An 18,769-nucleotide genomic window follows, 5' to 3' on the forward strand; every position below is an offset into this window, starting at 1 on the left:
TAGAATAATAAGGCTACTTTATTTTTTATGTTCTTTTTCGATACACATCCTCGAGAATAACTGCTGAGAAGATGGATTTTAACTAGTTTGCTGCAAGGATATTAAGCAATGTATTTCTACTGGCTCTCTAGTTTCAGACTTTCCCCTTATTTCAAAAATGATACGCAAACATCTTCCAAAGCCGTTCCAGCAGGTAACTATAGTTCAGATGAGCAGACACAGCAGTGTAAATTTAATAAGAACAAATCTTTACAAATGTCTGGGAACGTGTTTATTGCCATAAAGCTATCTATAACCATGTTGTAAAGTTTAAATTTTACTGCTTGTCTATTCCTCTTACTCTCATTCCTTTGAGTCACTCTACACTGTGAGCTTGGTGCAAGAATTGCCCCTCATTTCTGAATCCCCACTACCTAGCACTGTACCTGGGTGTAGTAGGCAAATCTTTTTACTGGGCCTAAAAAGCCTCATGAAACCCAAACCTCAGCCTCAAACCTTAAATGTGGAGAAAATTCCTTCACTCCTTCCTCTCCCAAGGTCCTTTGAACAGGTCTTTTTAACTGCTGGGCGGACTTCCCCTTCCCCCTCCCCCTCCCCCCTTCACTCCACTAAGGCCCTCTTATTCAGATCTCAATTTAAAAGTCTCTTGCTCTGAACTAGAGAAGCAAGCCTTCTCTAAACACTGACTTGATCAGGTCCTATTATGTTATTTCAAACTTCTAACACCACTTTCACTATCAAAATTAATTAAGTACATAAAAATATGTATAATGCCTGTCTTCCCTGCTAAACTGAAATCCAGGAAGGCAGCTGCGCTAGGTCTGTTTCTTTCACTCCTGTGTAGTGATACTGCCTAGCCTAGCCCCTGACATGTATCAGAGGCTCAATGCGTATTGTTGGGATAAATTGATAGATAAAATACAGAACACTCAGTTAAACTTGATTTTCAGATAATCAACAGATTTCTTTTAGTAGAAGAGTATGCTCCAAATATTATATAATATAAAGCTAGCGACCTTACAGTTGATGAAGTACAGAGAGCATTTATCCAAGTGAGAATTTCCAAAGAGTCCATATTTAAAAAGCTTTTTCCTTTCCTCTGGTCAAAGTGCTCTTCATTCAACAAACATCCGTGAAGTCCTAATCCTTTTGTATTAGAAGCTGGTAATATAAACTTGAAAACACAGCCCCAGCCCTTGATTTATTGTTCTTAAAATATGATTGGTCACTATAATTGTAAGCACTCCAGAATTTTTTGTTAATTTATTCTTATGCCCCAATATCACTGTTGGATACAGATGTACATTTCCTCATGGGCGTTCTCTGCAAATAAATGATAATGTCTGTACTAAGTGTAGCTAGGAAATGTTAAACCTTATAAAGCTTGAAAATTAACTAAACTTTACCAAATTTTGGTCACAGAATAGAATAAGTTATTACCTCTCATTTGAAAATGCAAATGAAATGACATTGAAAAATTTGTATGCTAAAAGTAAAGATATGAGAAGCATGTCATTAAATGAGAAAAACATTCGAGGTACACATAAAAGTAATCTTCATACGTGGCAAGGAGGGGATGAGGGCAAATATTAAATGACCAAGCTTTGGGGGAGAGTTTAGAGGACTCTTTAAACCTAAAATCTAAACTAACAAACTGGATTTGGCAGTGGGGGAAGTTATTATAACTTTAATTAAATATTTTTGTGTGTGTGTACAGCCTAAAGAGAAGCTTTCTGACTTGCTTTGGGGGTCATTTACAGGGAAACTATAGTCATCTCCTGACTGATCACCTAGGGCTTCCCAGAGTTGCCCTGACTCCCTGCCCTGGGAGGTCATGCAAATAAAGCAAATCATGCAGTCCTGGAATTTCTGAGTTCAAAGTTTTTCTGTAGAGTTAAGCAACCCTTATTTTACAAAGGCACAGCTCTCATCAGTTGTTGGACTAATCCCAGCAGTTTACAGTCGATTTTGTATTTAAAAATTTAGACGCAATCTGAGATTTCCTAGAATAGAATTTTTCCCAGCTTTGTTGAGATATACTTGACTTTAGAGTAGAATTTTATCCACCAAAAAGAGAAAGTGCAGTGCAACAGGAGTAACTGGTTTAGGATTAAAGAAAGAGCTGTCCCTGCCCCTGGTATTTACTACTAGAGTAAATGTGCTCTGACTCCTGAGTGTCAGTTTCAGCCTTTAGTTGCATATAATAATATCCATCCTTTATATAACCCACTTTATCAGGTTATTTATTTGTTCAGCTGATATTTATTGATAGGCTTAAAAGAGTTCTGTGGAAAACTGAAATGTGCTGTAGAAATTATAAGATATAAAAATTCAGTAGAAAGCTCATTCAGTCATTCATTAGGGGTCTCTAGTCTGCCTCAGTAGGCAACAAACAGATAAATTTCTGCTGCTGGAATGATGCTGGATTAATTTGGATGATGAATTTTATTCTTCAAGATTTTGTTTGACACATCATCATAATTCATCCCCCACTTTTCCATTTTATTGTGGGTGTGGGTGCCTCATGGGTCAAAATCTTGATCTAACAGAAAAATAATAATAATAGAAAAATAATAGATACAAAAAAATCAGAATAATTTTGCTGAACTCATGCCAATGTTTAATAAGATGGGTCAGTCACTTCATCTAATTGGCCCATTAAGTCTCATGCCATCTGCCATCATGTCAGACACTGGGGAGACCTTTAATCCAGGCCTTCTGGCAGCAATGAAAATGAGGAGTTACCACACTTGAGTTCCAGTACTTAGTTCTATCCTCTTTCCTTTTTTTTCTTGATAGTATTATTTTTGCTTTTACAGATGATTTAAAAGTTGTCATGAAAAACTTTGGTCTTTTTTGTCATGAAAAACTTGGTCTGTTTCATTTTTAATCAAGATGTATGGACTCAAACATTTAGGTGGAAGACTTTTTTGGGTACCCATGGGACCCAAAGCACAAGAACATTTTCAGGGGGAGTTTTTTTTTTGTTTTTGTTTTTGTTTTTTCAAGTTGAGGTACTGGGGATGGAACCCAGGGCCTCAGGCATGCTCTACCACTGAGCTATACCCACTCCATCTTCAGGGAGTGATTTTGAAAGTGATTTTTCTGCCTTCACTCAGAATGTTTTTTTTTAAAAACTCCTTATTTACTGGCTGCTCTTCCCATCTTTGCATATACAAATCTTATCCACTCTTCCTAGCCAAATTCGAAAGTCTTTTATAAACGCTTTCTCTTAACATTCCTAAACTCCTTTTCAGTCTCCACACTGCTCTGTATCATTCTTATGACATTTACCACCTTTTATCTTGTGATACGAATATCTTGCCTATATCCTACTTGAGGCCCTCAAGTGGACACTGTTACACAGAAAAGAACCTTCAAGTCACAGATACATATTTATTGAAGCCACAGATATATGTTTATTGATGAAAAGAATGAGGAAGCTTGGACAAGTCACTGATTCTTTATGCCTTGGTCTCCTCACAAACATAAACTTATTTCAGAGTGAAGATGGAGTGTGTGCCAAGGAATTTCAAAAAAGAAAAAGTAAGAGGCAGTGTAAGGTACTTTTTCTTGCTCATGAATATTATGCTTTGCTTGTTCATGATTATAATCTTCTGTGTGAAGATAAAAGGCTAAATGATTCCAGAAGATCCTTGAGATGATTTCAAGAGGTGATGAGCTTTCAAGGTCTTAAGAGTTTAAGCAGAGCGGAAAGAGTGCCACACAACGAAAGAGCTTGTATTTTAGTTTTTTTTTTTTTTTCTTTATTTTATTTTGTTTTTGTTCTTCTCTTTTTGAGTTTGTACTTTAGTGTCAGACATGAATTTGAATCTTTGGCCCTTGATGGACTAGCTTTGTTACCCTAAATAAGTTTCGTAACGAAGTCTGAGTTTCCTTAGCTGTAAAAATAGGGATCAGGAAATCGTGTTCTGCAGGCAGCAAGAGAATTAGAGATAATGCACGTAGTATACGCTATGTAAGTGGGAAAGGTTGTTAATATCTAGGGACTTTTGTTGAAATGTCTCCACATTAGCCCTTTGTCCTGTTGACCATATTTTCACCCAGGTAATTAAACTTGTTAAAAAGTATGCAAAAATTAGTTTGCGCCAGAGTTTGGGAATATATATTTGTTCAATGATCTATCAGTAAAGTTTTAAATTAAAAAAATTCCTGTTAGCTCCGTTTCAATAAGGCTTTGCTCAAATGGGGAGCCAGGATCTTATCGCGAGAATCTGGCGTTTCTTGCTCGGGACCTGCTCTCGCGTTGTTTGAGCAAACAGCGGCGAGAGGTGAAAGGGAAGCACAAGATACCGCGAGAATCCAGCAGATTCTTGCGATATTTCCTGGGATTACCCCCTCCCCCCCTTCTAAGTGCCGTTTCGGTTTAACCTAGTGTGTGACTGTGAGTCTGTGTGAGGGAGCGAGTGTGTGAGGTGTTGAGGTGAGGCGGAAGCTAGAAAAGGGGCTCCCTCAGGAGCGAGGGACAAAGGGGGCGTGAGGCACCTAGGCCGCGGGACCCCAGCGACAGGAAGCCGCCCCAAGCCGGGCTATCGGGTAGGGGAAGGGCCCGCGCAGTCCTCACAGGGCCCCGGAGCCGGAGTCGGCCCCTCAGCACCGGGCCGTTGGCTTCCTACTTCCTCGACCTCCCCGGCGCTTGGGCCTGAGGATTGTCTCGGCTGGGGGAGGAGGGGAAACTGACTTGAGCGGCTACCCGTTGTCTCGCAACTCCATTGCTGAGGAACTCTCATTTCTTCCCTGGCTCCTTCACCCCCCTCCCCCCCAACCTCATGTAGGAGGGTGCTGAGGAGTCGGGAGGGAGGAGGAGCCTGGGCTATCGTCCCTTCCCTCCCCACCCCCTTGAAGGGGCGATTTGGTAGGCGTGGGGTTGGGGTTGGGGGGGAGGGTGGGGGTGACTTTTTGGAGTGCTGGGGAACTTTTTCCCCTTTTTGAGGCCAGGGGTAAGGGAATGCCCAATCCAGAGAGACATGGGGGCAAGAAGGACGGGAGTGGAGGAGCTTCTGGAACTTTGCAGCCGTCATCGGGAGGTGGCAGCTCCAACAGCAGAGAGCGTCACCGCTTGGTGTCGAAGCACAAGCGGCATAAGTCCAAGCACTCCAAAGACATGGGCTTGGTGACCCCCGAAGCAGCACCTTTGGGTACAATTATCAAACCTTTGGTGGAGTATGATGACATTAGCTCTGATTCTGATACCTTCTCTGACGACATGGCCTTCAAACTAGACCGGAGGGAGAACGATGAACGTCGTGGAACTGATCGGAGTGACCGCCTGCACAAACATCGCCACCACCAGCACAGACGTTCCCGGGACTTACTAAAAACTAAACAGTCGGAAAAAGGAAAAAACCTGGAAGCCTCCAGCAAGTCGGGATCAATGAAGGATAGGATCTCAGGAAGTTCAAAGCGTTCCAATGAGGAGAATGACGACTATGGGAAGGCGCAGATATCCAAAAGCAGCAGCAACAAGGAGTCCAGATCATCCAAACTCCATAAGGAGAAGATCCGGAAAGAACGCGAGTTGAAGTCTGGGCACAAAGATCGGAGTAAAAGTCATCGGAAAAGGGAAACACCCAAAAGTTACAAAACAGTGGACAGCCCCAAACGGAGATCCAGGAGTCCCCACCGGAAATGGTCGGACAGCCCTAAGCAAGATGATAGCCCCTCAGGAGCTTCTTATGGCCAAGATTATGAGCTTAGTCCCCCAAGATCGCACACCTCTAGCAATTATGACTCCTACAAAAAGAGCCCTGGGAGTACCTCAAGAAGGCAGTCAATCAGCCCCCCTTACAAGGAGCCTTCGGCCTACCAGTCCAGCACCCGGTCACCCAGTCCCTACAGTAGACGACAGAGGTCGGTGAGTCCCTACAGCCGGCGACGTTCATCCAGCTATGAAAGGAGTGGCTCCTACAGTGGGAGATCCCCCAGTCCTTATGGCCGAAGGCGGTCCAGCAGCCCTTTCCTGAGCAAGCGGTCTCTGAGCCGGAGTCCGCTCCCCAGGTGAGCTATTTGACTGACAATCTTTTATTTCTTAAGATGGGTTATGGAACTGGCAATTAGACCTGTTACCGTTTTCTTAAAGCCCCAAGTACTCGTGATTGACTAGAACACTTTGCTATTGGTTAGTCATCATGTAGGTGAGTCTGGTCTCCTCTTAACCCAGAATTCCAGAAGTGGAGAGTTCATGTGCCTAAAACTTGATAAAGGTAGGTACTTCCAGTGGTAGAATCTTCCTTTGTAAGTTCTTGTGTGAGAAAAATCATAGGCTTCTGCTTACTGAGTATGTAGAGTTGATACATACCCTGGTTCCCAGAACTTATCTGGCTATTTTCATTGCTTTGTCTTAAATTTTTAAAACTCACTTTGGTATTAATGCTTTAAACTTACTTCATTCGACCTGATTGGAGATGTAAGAAATTACAAATTTTAGTTTGCATTATCTCAAGGCTATTTGCGTAAGTCATCTGCTATTTGTGCTGCCCACTGAGTCTCCCAAACCTGTAAGTTTATTTCCTAATTGACAATTTCTTAATAACTTAAAAAAGACTCCTTTCACCTGATGTTTCTAGTGGAAATCCAACTCATTAGTTCTTTTTCCTTTTGATGGTATAGCCTAGCAGAAATTGGTTCCAAGGATAGTTTGATTTGCTTTACAGCATCACCATGACCTATCTTGTGACCAGGGGCAATTTTCAAAATCTTTCTCTTAAAAAATGGTAATATACCTTTACCATGATATTTTTGTGAGACAGACATGTTAGTTTTAAATGTAATTGTTGGAGTCAATTGTCTACTGAAAATTGTTCTTGTTCCTAGGTGATGAGATGTACTTCCCTCTTTGTAGACTCACCATTTTCCACAAAAGCAGAACATGGGCTTTGGAGTTATGTCTAAGTAGAATCCTAATCTTGCTTCGTGACCTTTGGCAAATAATTTAATTTCTCCATGCCTGAGTCTCTTTATGTGTAAAATGGGAATAATAACTACCTACTTCTAGAGTTGTTGTAAGGATTAATTAGTTAGTAAATGTAAAATGCATGGCACAGTGCCTGATACCTGGGACCAGTCAGTAAATTCTGTCTATGAATGAGGAAAATGTTGTTGAACACTAGTAGAGAAATTATGCTAATTTGAAAAATCCATGCATGTCTTTTAGATGTCAGTATGAGTAGTTTTTGTTGACTTAAATTATTCATAAACTAGTTTGAATTCATCAAGCTGCAAGAGTTCCTAGCTGTCAGAGTCTGAAGTTCTTAGTTTTTTTCCCTCCATTTTATTCAATTTTTCAAACACAAAAGAGTTGAACGAATGGTAGTGAGGACCCATTTATGTACCACCTAGATTCTGCAGTTAATATTTGCTATATATTTTATCTACTCTGTCCATCTCTCTCTGTCAAGGCATCTTTTCATTTGTTTTGATTTACCTCAAAGTTGCAGACATCAGTAGACTTTATGAGAAACAGTTTAGCATGTATTCCATTAGCTAGAGTTCACTTTTTTTTTGGAGGGATGATGGGTAATATTTATATACAGTGAAATGTATGTCTTAAGTGTACCATTTGTAAAAGTGTTTAGTTTTTTTTTTTTTAAGGAAGCCTAAGAAATATTCTCAGAATATTTGTTTTCTTGAAGGAGTAGTTTCATTAAGGCTGTTCAGAGAATTTTTATTTTAATGAGGTTTGGGAATACAGAATTGCATTGAGGCTAAAACACTAAAAAGGAGTTTCAGTAAAAATTGCAGCTTTGCAGTGATTCCTTTTGAATTCATATCTTGAGTTCTCTCTTCCTCTACTCACTTAATTGAAACTAGTGCAGTAATGGTAAAAATAAATCAAGATAGAGTTGGAGACACAGTAAGATAGTATAGGACAGAAATATAAACCCTACATAATAATCCTGTAGTCACATGCACATTTTTAGTTGGCTTGTAGATAGCATTATATGTTTGTATGTGTGCATTATATATTTTTTCTCATTCGTTGAAATTCCAAACAATAAATACAGAAATTTCTTTAAGAGTCAGAGTAGAGGAACATACAGATCCCTTTGATGGTATTCTCTGTTTTCCTTGAGACAGTCCAAATTAAACAAGAGATACCATTTCAAAAGACTGAAAATGGATTGGCAGAAATACAAGGTCTTTGCATCCACCAATTTGTAGTGATTAACAGCAGCAGTTTCTTTTCAAATGGCTGGAACCTAACATAATTCAAGGAAAAAATATATTTGTTTTTTAAGACAAATGTTTTTATTGTTGCCTACATTTGCATATTTGTTGTCCCCATTCCCCCCTTTTTTCCTTGAAAACTGGATCTGAACCTCAAATGTAACATTTGTATAACTAAAAATACCTTAAATATATGGCCATCCAAATGTCCTGTTAACAGTAGGCTTCTGTTCAGAAGTTGAAGGATTTACAGCAGAGTTCCTTAGGAAGATTTAGTCATGCTGAAAAGATGAAAGAAACAGTGGTTTGTAGAGCATGGTCTCTGACATTACCTAGTGTTTTCCTGAGATAGAGATGTTAGTTTTATCCCAGCCTATAATTCAATCATGGAAAATTTGTTTCGGGCAATTATTGATAAGAGAAATATTAGTTTTCTTAAGGGTAAGTGGATAATTGGTAAATCCACTTAACTAACTTTAGTGTTTTATATCCTGATGTTCATATGTATGTTATTTTGAGTACTCTGATGCCAAAGATGACTTTATATTTTAACTAGCTTTTTGAAGGCAAATTTCCAAAAAGCATTATAGGTTTAAGAAAAATAACATGTGAGTTGTTTCCCTTACCATGTATCTGCTGATTGTTTTGAAATGTTTTGAGAATCACATCAGTCTTACCAATGATCAAAGGTAAAGGGGGATACTGAAGGTGTGGAATGGGAGCAATTTGTTTTAGACTACTGGGCAAATTATGTTTTATGTCCTGTTACATTTTTTGTGCTAATGTTTTTTTTTTTCCCCCTAAAATTGAGGCCTGAGCATGTTAGGCTTTATTAAAAAGCAAAACGAATGAGGGTTTGGGTTTCAATTTAGAATAATCTGCCTTATAGATTCCTGGATTTTACTTCCCAGTCCTTCCTTAATAATGAAGAAAATAAATTGAACATACAATAATACCTTGCTTTATGAGTTCCTAGAAAGTTGATTGGAAATTATTTTATATTGGAAAGTACCAGAAGCCATCATAGTTTTGAGAACTTCTACTAAATTATTTTGTTAAGACAGTTTCTCCAGTTTATCTAGTTTATAATCCTAACTCTTGTGTCTTGAGGGTTTGTTTAATAGGCACAACTTAGTTATAAACTGAGGATACGAAGAACAAAATTTTTTACTGGGATTTGTCAGCTAAATAGCGAGTTTTAAAAAATCAGGTTTTGGTGAAGCATGCTAGTTACTTTTAACTTCCTAATTGATATAACCCACCTTTAGCATTAAGTATGACTTTTTAAAATTATGTTTTCACTTTATCAAATATTTAAACCAAAAATCTAAAGGTAATCATGAATATGAGTATTTTCCAACATGAAAAAAAAATATGCATCCATCTTCCTTCAGAGAATAAGTAGTGGATAATTTTTTAGTGTTATATGATTGAAATATGTTGCCATGGAGGAGTTATTTCTTTCTAATCTATTAAGTAAAAAACAGTTTTAAATTTACAGAAAAATTATAAAGGTCAAAGAATTGTTTTATGTCCCCCACTCAGTTTTCCCTGTTATTAACATCTTACATTTGTTACATGGTACATTTGTTATGATTAATGAACCAATATTGATGTATTATTATTATAATTTGATGGTACCTAATCTATTTTTAAAATTGCTTAATTACTCAAAGTGGGTCTTTTTTAAGTTACAGTTCTCCATAGTTTGTTTAACTAATCTGTTTTCTTCCATGTTGCTGTAGTCTATCCATTTTAAACTGCTTTTATTTTTTTTTCCAGTAGAAAATCCATGAAGTCTAGAAGTAGAAGTCCCACATATTCAAGACACTCATCTTCTCATAGTAAAAAGAAGAGATCCGGGTCACGCAGTCGACATTCCAGTATCTCACCTGTCAGGCTTCCATTGAACTCCAGTTTGGGAGCTGAACTCAGTAGGAAAAAGAAGGAAAGAGCAGCTGCTGCTGCTGCAGCAAAAATGGATGGAAAGGAATCCAAGGGGTCACCTATATTTTTGCCTAGAAAAGAGAACAGTTCAGTAGAGGCTAAGGATTCAGGCTTGGAGTCTAAAAAGTTACCCAGAGGTGTAAAATTGGAAAAATCTGCCCCAGATACTGAAATGGTGAATGTAACACATCTTAACACAGAGGTCAAAAATTCTTTAGATACAGGGAAAGTAAAGTTGGATGAGAACTCTGAGAAGCATCCTGTTCTTAAGGATTTGAAAGTACAGGGAACAAGAGACTGTAAACCAATAGCACTGAAAGAGGAGATTGTTCCTCCAAAAGAGACAGAGACATCAGAAAAGGAGATTCTTCCACCTCTCCCCACAGTTACTTCTCCACCTCCTTTACCAACTACTTCCCCTCCACCTCAGACACCCCCCTTGCCGCCTTTGCCTCCACTACCAGCTATTCCACAGCAACCACCTCTGCCTCCTCCCCAACCAGCATTTGGTCAGGTTCTTGCTTCTAGTACTTCAACTTTGCCCCCTTCTACTCATCCAAGGACATCTACTCTGTCCTCTCAGGCAAATTCTCAGCCCCCTGTACAGGTTTCTGTGAAGACTCAAGTATCTGTAACAGCTGCTATTCCACACTTAAAAACTTCAACGTTGCCTCCTCTGCCCCTCCCACCCTTATTACCGGAAGACGATGACATGGATAGGTAAGTCACATCGTTAACTGGAAAAATTTAACTCTCTTGATCTAAGTGTAATGTATTTTCTGTTCTCAAACTTCGTCAAAATTGTTCTAATGCATGGCTGTTTAGAATGCTGTTACGAATAGGAAATGCCTCTGATGTTTGGTTTTCAGTGGAAAAGTCCTTATGTATGACATTACTAGGAAAAGAGAATTACAATTTGAGGGCCAGTAACCCTTTTTCTCATAGGTGTATTTACTGATAATTTTGATTCAGATTTTAAAAAATCAAGTGTTTTCTCCCTAAATTTTTGTATTGAAAAATTTAACATTAAATAGCTGTAGAAAAATCAAAAGATTATAATTAACACTCTTATACTCTTCACTTAGATTCACCAGTTGTTAACTTTTTGCCGCATTTGTTTTAACTGTAGATATCATGACACTTCTGAATACTTTATGTGCCTCTCCTAACAAGAACATTTTCCTATATAATCACAACTTTATCACCCTAAAAAAACTACCTTTCATTTAATAATATAACTAGCATATCAATAATAATAATAATAATAATAATATTAAATATCCTCAGTATTCCCAAAAATGTCTTTTACAGCTGTTTTTTTTTTTTTCCCTCCTGATCAGGAAAAGTGCTGCTTTAAAAAAAATTTAATTATCCTGTAAGAAGCAAAAGGACAATATGTAGAATCTTTGCTAATTAGAATATAAATTCACAATAGGGTGATGGGAAAAGCTCTAATTTTAATGAGTCCTCTGAGTATTGAGAACTGACATGATTATGAAGCATGAATCTGATTTCATGGGAGGCATTAAGAAATACATTTGTTTAATTTCTTGGTAGGGCTATCTAGGCAAGTACCACCAAACAAATATGATTTAGCAGTGACGTATGCCATGACAGTCTTTGTGTTACTGTTTTTTCTGTGAAGACCCTGCCCTCTTGTTCTCTGGGATATGAGTTTCATTTTTTGCAACGAACTTTCACTGTAAGCATAAAAATAAGTACGTGGATCTTGCATCCCAGACCAATTCCCAAGCCTCCATTACTTTCCAAGTGACATCAGTAGTTTGAATGGTGATACATTTCAGCCCTTTAGGTCTATATTTTTCAGACTACCCTCTGTGCCTTTTAAGAAGGTGCAAGTATAATCAGTGAGAGGAAAGATTATGTAAAAGAATGGCTCCATTATTATTCATAATGGTAAATCTGATTTTAGAGAAAAATTCCACATGCTCTTTCTAATGTTAATAGGTATGTATGAATTCTGCCACATCCTGAGAACTACAAAGGAGAAGAACAGAACCTGAAATTTATGTAGAAAAATTTGTTTGAGGTACACAGTATACTTCTCATAGATACAAGCTATGTATTTTTAAAGTTTGTTGGAAAAGAAAGTAGTTGAGTATCATGCAAAGGAAACATAGGCCACTATCTATCCACAGGAACCTTGTTTAAATACTAGTTTATGTAGTGGCTAGAACAGTATCAGCATGGATAAGAATCTCCATTTTGGAAAGTTTACTTGGGTAACCAAATAGCTGTTGGACCTACCTACCATGTGTCAGCATGCAGATTTCCAGAGGTGAAACGATATTGATGGAGGGCATATAGGGATTTCTATCTTTCACACTGGGGCTAAAGGGTAAAGTAAGACCATTCAGTGCTTATTTGAGTATGTGTAGCTATCTTTAACAATGTGTAAGAGAGAGAGAATGAAGTGAGAAAAACTTTGTTATGTATCAATTCTGATTCCAGAAGTATGACTATTTAGTAGTCCAATATAATTATATTTTAATATATCATTAATACCAGTTTTCCACATACAGCATAAGTAAATTATTAAAGGTAGAAAAATGGAAGTAAGATTTCTTCCACTATCAATTTTATTTTTTCACTATGTACTAATTTAAAATTCAAGATTTTTTTTGTTTTTGTCTTTATTTGGTGCCACCCTATCCATGTCCTAGCTGTACTTACCTTTCACATGAAAAATAATTTCATAATTTTATGTAAGAAAACTTTTTAGGAAGAAATCTGAAAGTTGTACATGGGACTCATATTCCTCTCTGTATCTTTCATGTGAGGCTGCAGCAACTTAAAGTTTAACAATATAACTTATACATCTTTTTATTGCCTACAGTGCTTTGAACATAGAACACAGAATGCAATCATTAGATGTTGATTATTTGAATAAGTAAAACTGCTGAAGGAGCCAGGATCAGGGCTTGTGTGAAATGACACCAGGCATGTAGTTAAGAAATCATTTGGCATATTCATGGCATAAAGCTTGTATTAGAGGATTTGTCCTTTTGGGAAAACAATGAAACTTTTCTTTCAAACATATATATTGGGCAAGAGTATTAACCCAGGTATCAAATGTAGGAGTAAATTTAACTAGTATTGAAAAAATCTTTCTGATTCATGGCCTGTAATTCTTAGTTTCAAGAAGCAAAGGCTAAAAAAATAAATAAATAAAAAATAAAAAGAAGTAAAGGCTGCTGGACATCCACTTTGATAGAACATTCTTTGTGAACACAGCTATTCATGGTGATCTGTTGCTTTTAAGGAGATCATCTGTGTACACTTCTTTAAATTTTTAATTAACTACATAGGGCTTTTTGAATCTTCATTTTTTTTTTTTTTTGATATCCTTGTTCATTTGGAGTTTATCAGACTTCAGTAGAGTCTACATTGTTCTTTTTTTGTTTTGGTTTGTTTTTCCTCCTAACAGAGGCACTGGGGATTGAACCCAGAACCTTGTATAGGTCAAGCATGTGCTCTACCACTGAGCTATACTCCCTACCCCCAAATCTACATTATTCTTAAAGGCTATATTTTTAAAGTACTGTGCTCTTGTACTAAGGAAAAGACCTGTGTAAACATTTGGATTTTGCTAATAGAATGCTTGTTTTCTATTAGAATGCTTATAGAATATTTTTAATGTATTCAACTCAAAATTTTAATAGAAGTTTATAAAAATAAATCACTTTTTAAAACTGCTTGAAGGAGATAAATGATCATATTTAGTTAACTTTAAATTTTGAAATTTCAAAGAGTTAATTTTAATTTTGAATAGTTCAGATGTAAATTCATACTCTTTAACAAAAAAGACTTTTTATTAGAAGTGTTTACATTGTACCCACAGATTAAATCCCATTATCATAAATTCCAAGAGACTATCCAGGTTCTAAAATTTGAACAGTCATGGAGCTTGGCAACCTTTTTAAAAAAAATTATATGCAAGTATTATGGAACCTTCTCACCATATGTGAACCCATCTACAGGTATAAATGGAGAACCAGGAAATATTGATATAGATCAGCACTGATACTGACTCAATGTTGAGTATCTGCTTCCCTATATTAGGCCCTCTCTGTATCTACCACATGTCCTCAGAACTATGTAGAGTTTTATTTTAGTGAGTGCCCTACCCTAAAGGCTAAAGACCATAATGTTGTTAAGCATTGCAGTTTTATTTTATTTATTCCAGGGGTTTTGGTATATTTGGAATTTGTTGAAACAGGGTTTATTTATTTATTTACTCATTTATTCATTCATTTTTGAAACAGGATTTGACCTATTTAACTTGTGTGCCCTGAAGAGGTAGTATGTATCCTATCAAACACTCATTCTTTCTTGAAATAAACATGCTAAAAATTTTTCAGAAGCAATGTACATTTTCACAGTAGTAAACAATATTTGAAACCATAAAGTAAATTTTGGAGAAAACAAAACCTAAATATAAAACAGACTGAACTTACATGAAATGATGGTGAAAGAATTCAGATAATTTAATTCTAGTGACACCAAGAAGTAATCTGTTTCTGAATCATGAGGAATTTAAATTTATGAAGAATATTTTGACAGTAGTTGAAAAATTAGGCATTTTCTTTCCCTGAATGTCTTAAAACTTGGGGAAATTTAAAAAATTTATGTTGTATCCTGACTCAAGAGTTTTCTGGTAAGAGGCTTTGTTCCCAGGGTAGAAAAATATTAGTGCAAATTAAAATAATGTTGTGTGTTTATCTCTATCAGTAATTTAATAGAAACTTTCAGATAATCATTTTGTACTTCGTTGACTATCCCAGTTCTGGTTGATATGGTACAAACTAGATTCTGTTGTTCTGTCTGATGTAAGAGATTAAAATGATGAAAGTTGGTAGGAAGTAGTAGCTTTTGAGATTGTTTCACACACAAAGGGCAGCAGTATGCTTTAAAAAGATTCGTTGCAAGAGATAGATCTGTTCTTTATGGTTCTGTGGAAGTATTCATGAAAGAACATAAATTTTTTTATAGCCACTTATCAGAAAAATAGAAGAGATTCCTACTGTGCTTAGGATTCTAAGACCTTTTAACCTTTTGATACTATGATGGAATACAGGACTATCTAACATGGTTTTATTTGTAGGCACGAATTAGTATGCTGTACTCTCTTTTTTGAGGACGTGCATGGCACAAAGTCCTTCCTTTACTCATAAATAGAAGTGGTTAAAAAATTAGATCTGAAAACTGAATTTTCTGATCTATTCCAGAAAAGCCATCCTTCTGTTTCTCCCACTGACTATTATAATTTGTTGATTATTGTGAGAGGCCTTCTGCTACCAGTGCTTTGATGATTCTGAAATAGTCTCTTGGACTTTCTCCTTAGATTTTTAGATTGAGGGTTATTTATCCATTTTGGCTGGTCAGATATGATTGCCTTTTGCTTCCAAACCAATGGAATAATTTAGTGTATTTTTCACTAATTTTAATTTCCAGCTTAGCTGTATTTCTTACAAAACACTTTAAAATACTATTGCTTTTTCTAGGCTCTCTCCACATCTATATAGTAGTATAGTAGTATTACATTGTTGGGCTTTCGATCATTATTTAAATCTTTGCTGGTTAAAATATAGAGTAGGTTTGGTGACTCCATGAGTTGCAGTGGTGCTTTGCAAATTTAAGATAATTACTTCTTGTGTTATTTCATCTCAATAAAAATCCAAATAGAGTTTTAGGAAGGACATTTAAGAAAGAGTTTGTTAAAGGATCTACAAATAGTATCGCCAATTTTTTATAGATTTCTTTTTGCAAAATCCAGGTGTCTTTAATTGTGATAAACTTTGTTTCTTTACGTTGTATTACTGTTTTTTTTCCCTAAAAAGTAAAATCTTTGCATTCTTTTAATGGCCAGACATTATAATCTTTGAAGTTTTATTTGCATATTGTTTAAATAATTGTCATCTTTTTCTTTTCTTCCTCTATTGTTTAGCCCAAAAGAAACTCTACCTTCAAAACCTGTAAAGAAAGAGAAGGAACAAAGGCCACGTCACCTACTCACAGACCTCCCTCTCCCTCCAGAGCTCCCTGGTGGGGATCCATCTCCCCCAGACTCTCCTGAACCAAAGGCAATCACACCACCTCAGCAACCATATAAAAAGAGACCAAAGTGAGTTTTTGGAGGGACCAATCCTTAATTACAGTTTTCTTCCTTACCGTTGGGACTAAATCTCAGACTTCTGCAACCTATACCAGTAGGATCAAAGATTGGGCCTAATGTATATCTTATTTTATTTTAGTGAATAAAAGCCTTTCATCTGCACCCACAGATATCTTGCTGTGTTTTTTAGAAAAGCAGTAATTTCCCAAATCCAAGTATACCATAAACATTGATCCCATTGTATCTTTTGAGTCTATAACTAAGAGTATTAAAGAAAGGAAAAAAACCTTTCATTCAGAGTGTGTCAACCGTGTACACATTAATGAAAAATTAGTAGATGTGGGATTCTTTTCCCCCTAAACTATATAAGTTGCCATGCCACAAAAGAAGTAGAATCTGTGTTTGATCTTCTGATTGTTAGCATTCTTCTTTTAGTAATAAAAATAGTTGCCATTTATTGAGCACACAGTGTTGCCAAAGTTTTATGTTTTACTTTCATAGTAACCCTATGATGTAGGGATTGTTTTCCCATCTATAGTTGAGGAAGCCAGTGCTCGATAGAGGTCAGAAAGTAAGCAGCAAATCTATTATTATTTGGTGTCTTCCTGAAGCATAAAAAAAAAATCTATCCTAGCCATTGTGAGAGACTGTTTAGACTATTTTCATATCATTTGATTCCTGCCTATTTAATAAAGAAACTGATAAAAGACTCAGGAGCCAGAGGAAATCATCATAAAATAATTCTGTTTTGTTCTTTGAATATACTTAATTTAAAAAATTTTTTTGTTAATTTTTATTTTTATTTTGCCTTTTTTTTTTAGAATTTGTTGTCCTCGTTATGGAGAAAGGAGACAAACAGAAAGCGACTGGGGGAAACGCTGTGTGGACAAGTTTGACATTATTGGGATTATTGGAGAAGGAACCTATGGCCAAGTATATAAAGCCAAGGATAAAGACACAGGTAAATATTGCTACAAAATTCTAGATGTCAGAAGGTTAAAAATTTAGCAATACTGATGTCTCAAGTAAATTTAGCAAAAGTAAATTTTGAGTTCTAATTTGGTCTCCAAGAGTTACTAAATAGACTAAAATTTTCCAAAAGAGTAGTAGTATTATTACTGTCTAAAAACCTTCCTCCTTCTTGTTGTCCATTATAAATGTTTTCTACTAAGCTTGCTGGGAATTTAAGAGAGGGTAAAAATACAATCTGTAAGTTGCTTTTTGTTTGGTAAAGGGTTAGTTATTTGTGATAAAATGAAGCAGATGAGTTATTGGTATATTTTAATAATCCAAAATTTTTAGGCCTTACTGAATATTAAATTTTAAATTCTTTAAAAAAATCAAAGGTAAGAAAGGGAACATGGGGATTTTTTTTAAATGATATAAAAATATCTGGCATATAGCATTAAAGTAGTCATTAAATTTGTCTTTCATATAACACAGGGAACTAAGTTCAATACATTGTAATAGCCTATAATGAAAAAGAATATGAAAAGGATATATATATATATATGTATGTGTATGTATAACTGAATCACCTTTCTGTACACCAGAAATTCCTGCAAGATTGTAAATCGACTATACTTAATTTAAAAAAATTAAGATATAAGTAAATCTGTCTTTCTGAGCAAGAGCACATATTGGCTGGGTGATGGCCAAAAAATGCTAATTGAAGCAGGGAGGATATAGCTCAGTGGTAGAGTGTGTGCTTAGCATGCACAAGGTCCTGGGTTCAATCCCCAGTACCTTCATGAAAATAAATAAACCTAATTACCCCCCCCCCAAATGCCGATTGATAATATAACAGTTTGAATTTGTTGTGACAGGAGAGCTAGTGGCCCTGAAGAAGGTGAGACTAGACAACGAGAAAGAGGGCTTCCCAATCACAGCCATTCGTGAGATCAAAATCCTTCGTCAGCTAATCCACCGAAGTGTTGTTAACATGAAGGAAATTGTCACAGATAAACAGGATGCCCTGGATTTCAAGAAAGACAAAGGTAGTAGCAAAGAATCATATTTCTACAGTGTAGATTGGCACATCTTATTTTCCTTTCTTAGCTTGTTTACCTGTTTGCATTTTTTAACAGGTTGTACAAATGTCCAGCTTCTTTCCTTAATCTATACCGTGATTAAGGTGTTAACAGAGTGCTCTTCTGCTGAACAGTGCTTATTTTATCAAATGTGCATTCTTCATCAGTATATTCTTATACTTTTAGAAATCACTGTTACAGCAGACCCTAATTTTAATGATTAACAACTAATAAGGCCAACACATAAACAATGTAAGATTCTCCTCCGACCAATATTTTGATGGGTTTTTTCACAAGTTAGAATAAAAATAATGGAAATTAGAACCCAGATTTGTCAGTTATTCTCATTTTTACATCATTCCTTCATTTATATGCATCCATATATTTACAGTTTTGTACTTACACAGTTTAGAATCCGAAGCAGGTATTTCTAAGAATAGTCTTCTTCAGGTCATTTAGTAGTTTGTTT

The 18,769-nt window shown here is 36.2% G+C and overlaps 1 protein-coding gene across 10 annotated transcripts in view; it reads left to right on the forward strand.

Moving 5' to 3' along the window:
- The first annotated feature begins 4,325 nt into the window (after nucleotides 1–4,325).
- CDK12 (cyclin dependent kinase 12) overlaps nucleotides 4,326–18,769 on the forward strand; it is a 66,678-nt gene continuing 52,234 nt past the window's right edge. For 6 of the 10 annotated variants that reach the window (XM_031468202.2, XM_064496037.1, XM_031468201.2 and 3 more), the window contains exons 1-5: nucleotides 4,326–6,018; nucleotides 9,970–10,854; nucleotides 16,103–16,279; nucleotides 17,092–17,231; nucleotides 18,097–18,267. In XM_031468202.2, the coding sequence (XP_031324062.1) occupies nucleotides 4,970–6,018; nucleotides 9,970–10,854; nucleotides 16,103–16,279; nucleotides 17,092–17,231; nucleotides 18,097–18,267 (2,422 nt within the window). In that variant the 5' untranslated portion in view covers nucleotides 4,326–4,969. The remainder of the gene's footprint in view (nucleotides 6,019–9,969; nucleotides 10,855–16,102; nucleotides 16,280–17,091; nucleotides 17,232–18,096; nucleotides 18,268–18,769) is intronic. The other 4 variants (XM_031468205.2, XM_010991831.3, XM_010991829.3 and 1 more) reach the window with 3 other exon arrangements.

This window comes from Camelus dromedarius, chromosome 16 (genome assembly GCF_036321535.1).
Source record: "Camelus dromedarius isolate mCamDro1 chromosome 16, mCamDro1.pat, whole genome shotgun sequence".
NCBI classification, from domain to species: domain Eukaryota; kingdom Metazoa; phylum Chordata; class Mammalia; order Artiodactyla; family Camelidae; genus Camelus; species Camelus dromedarius.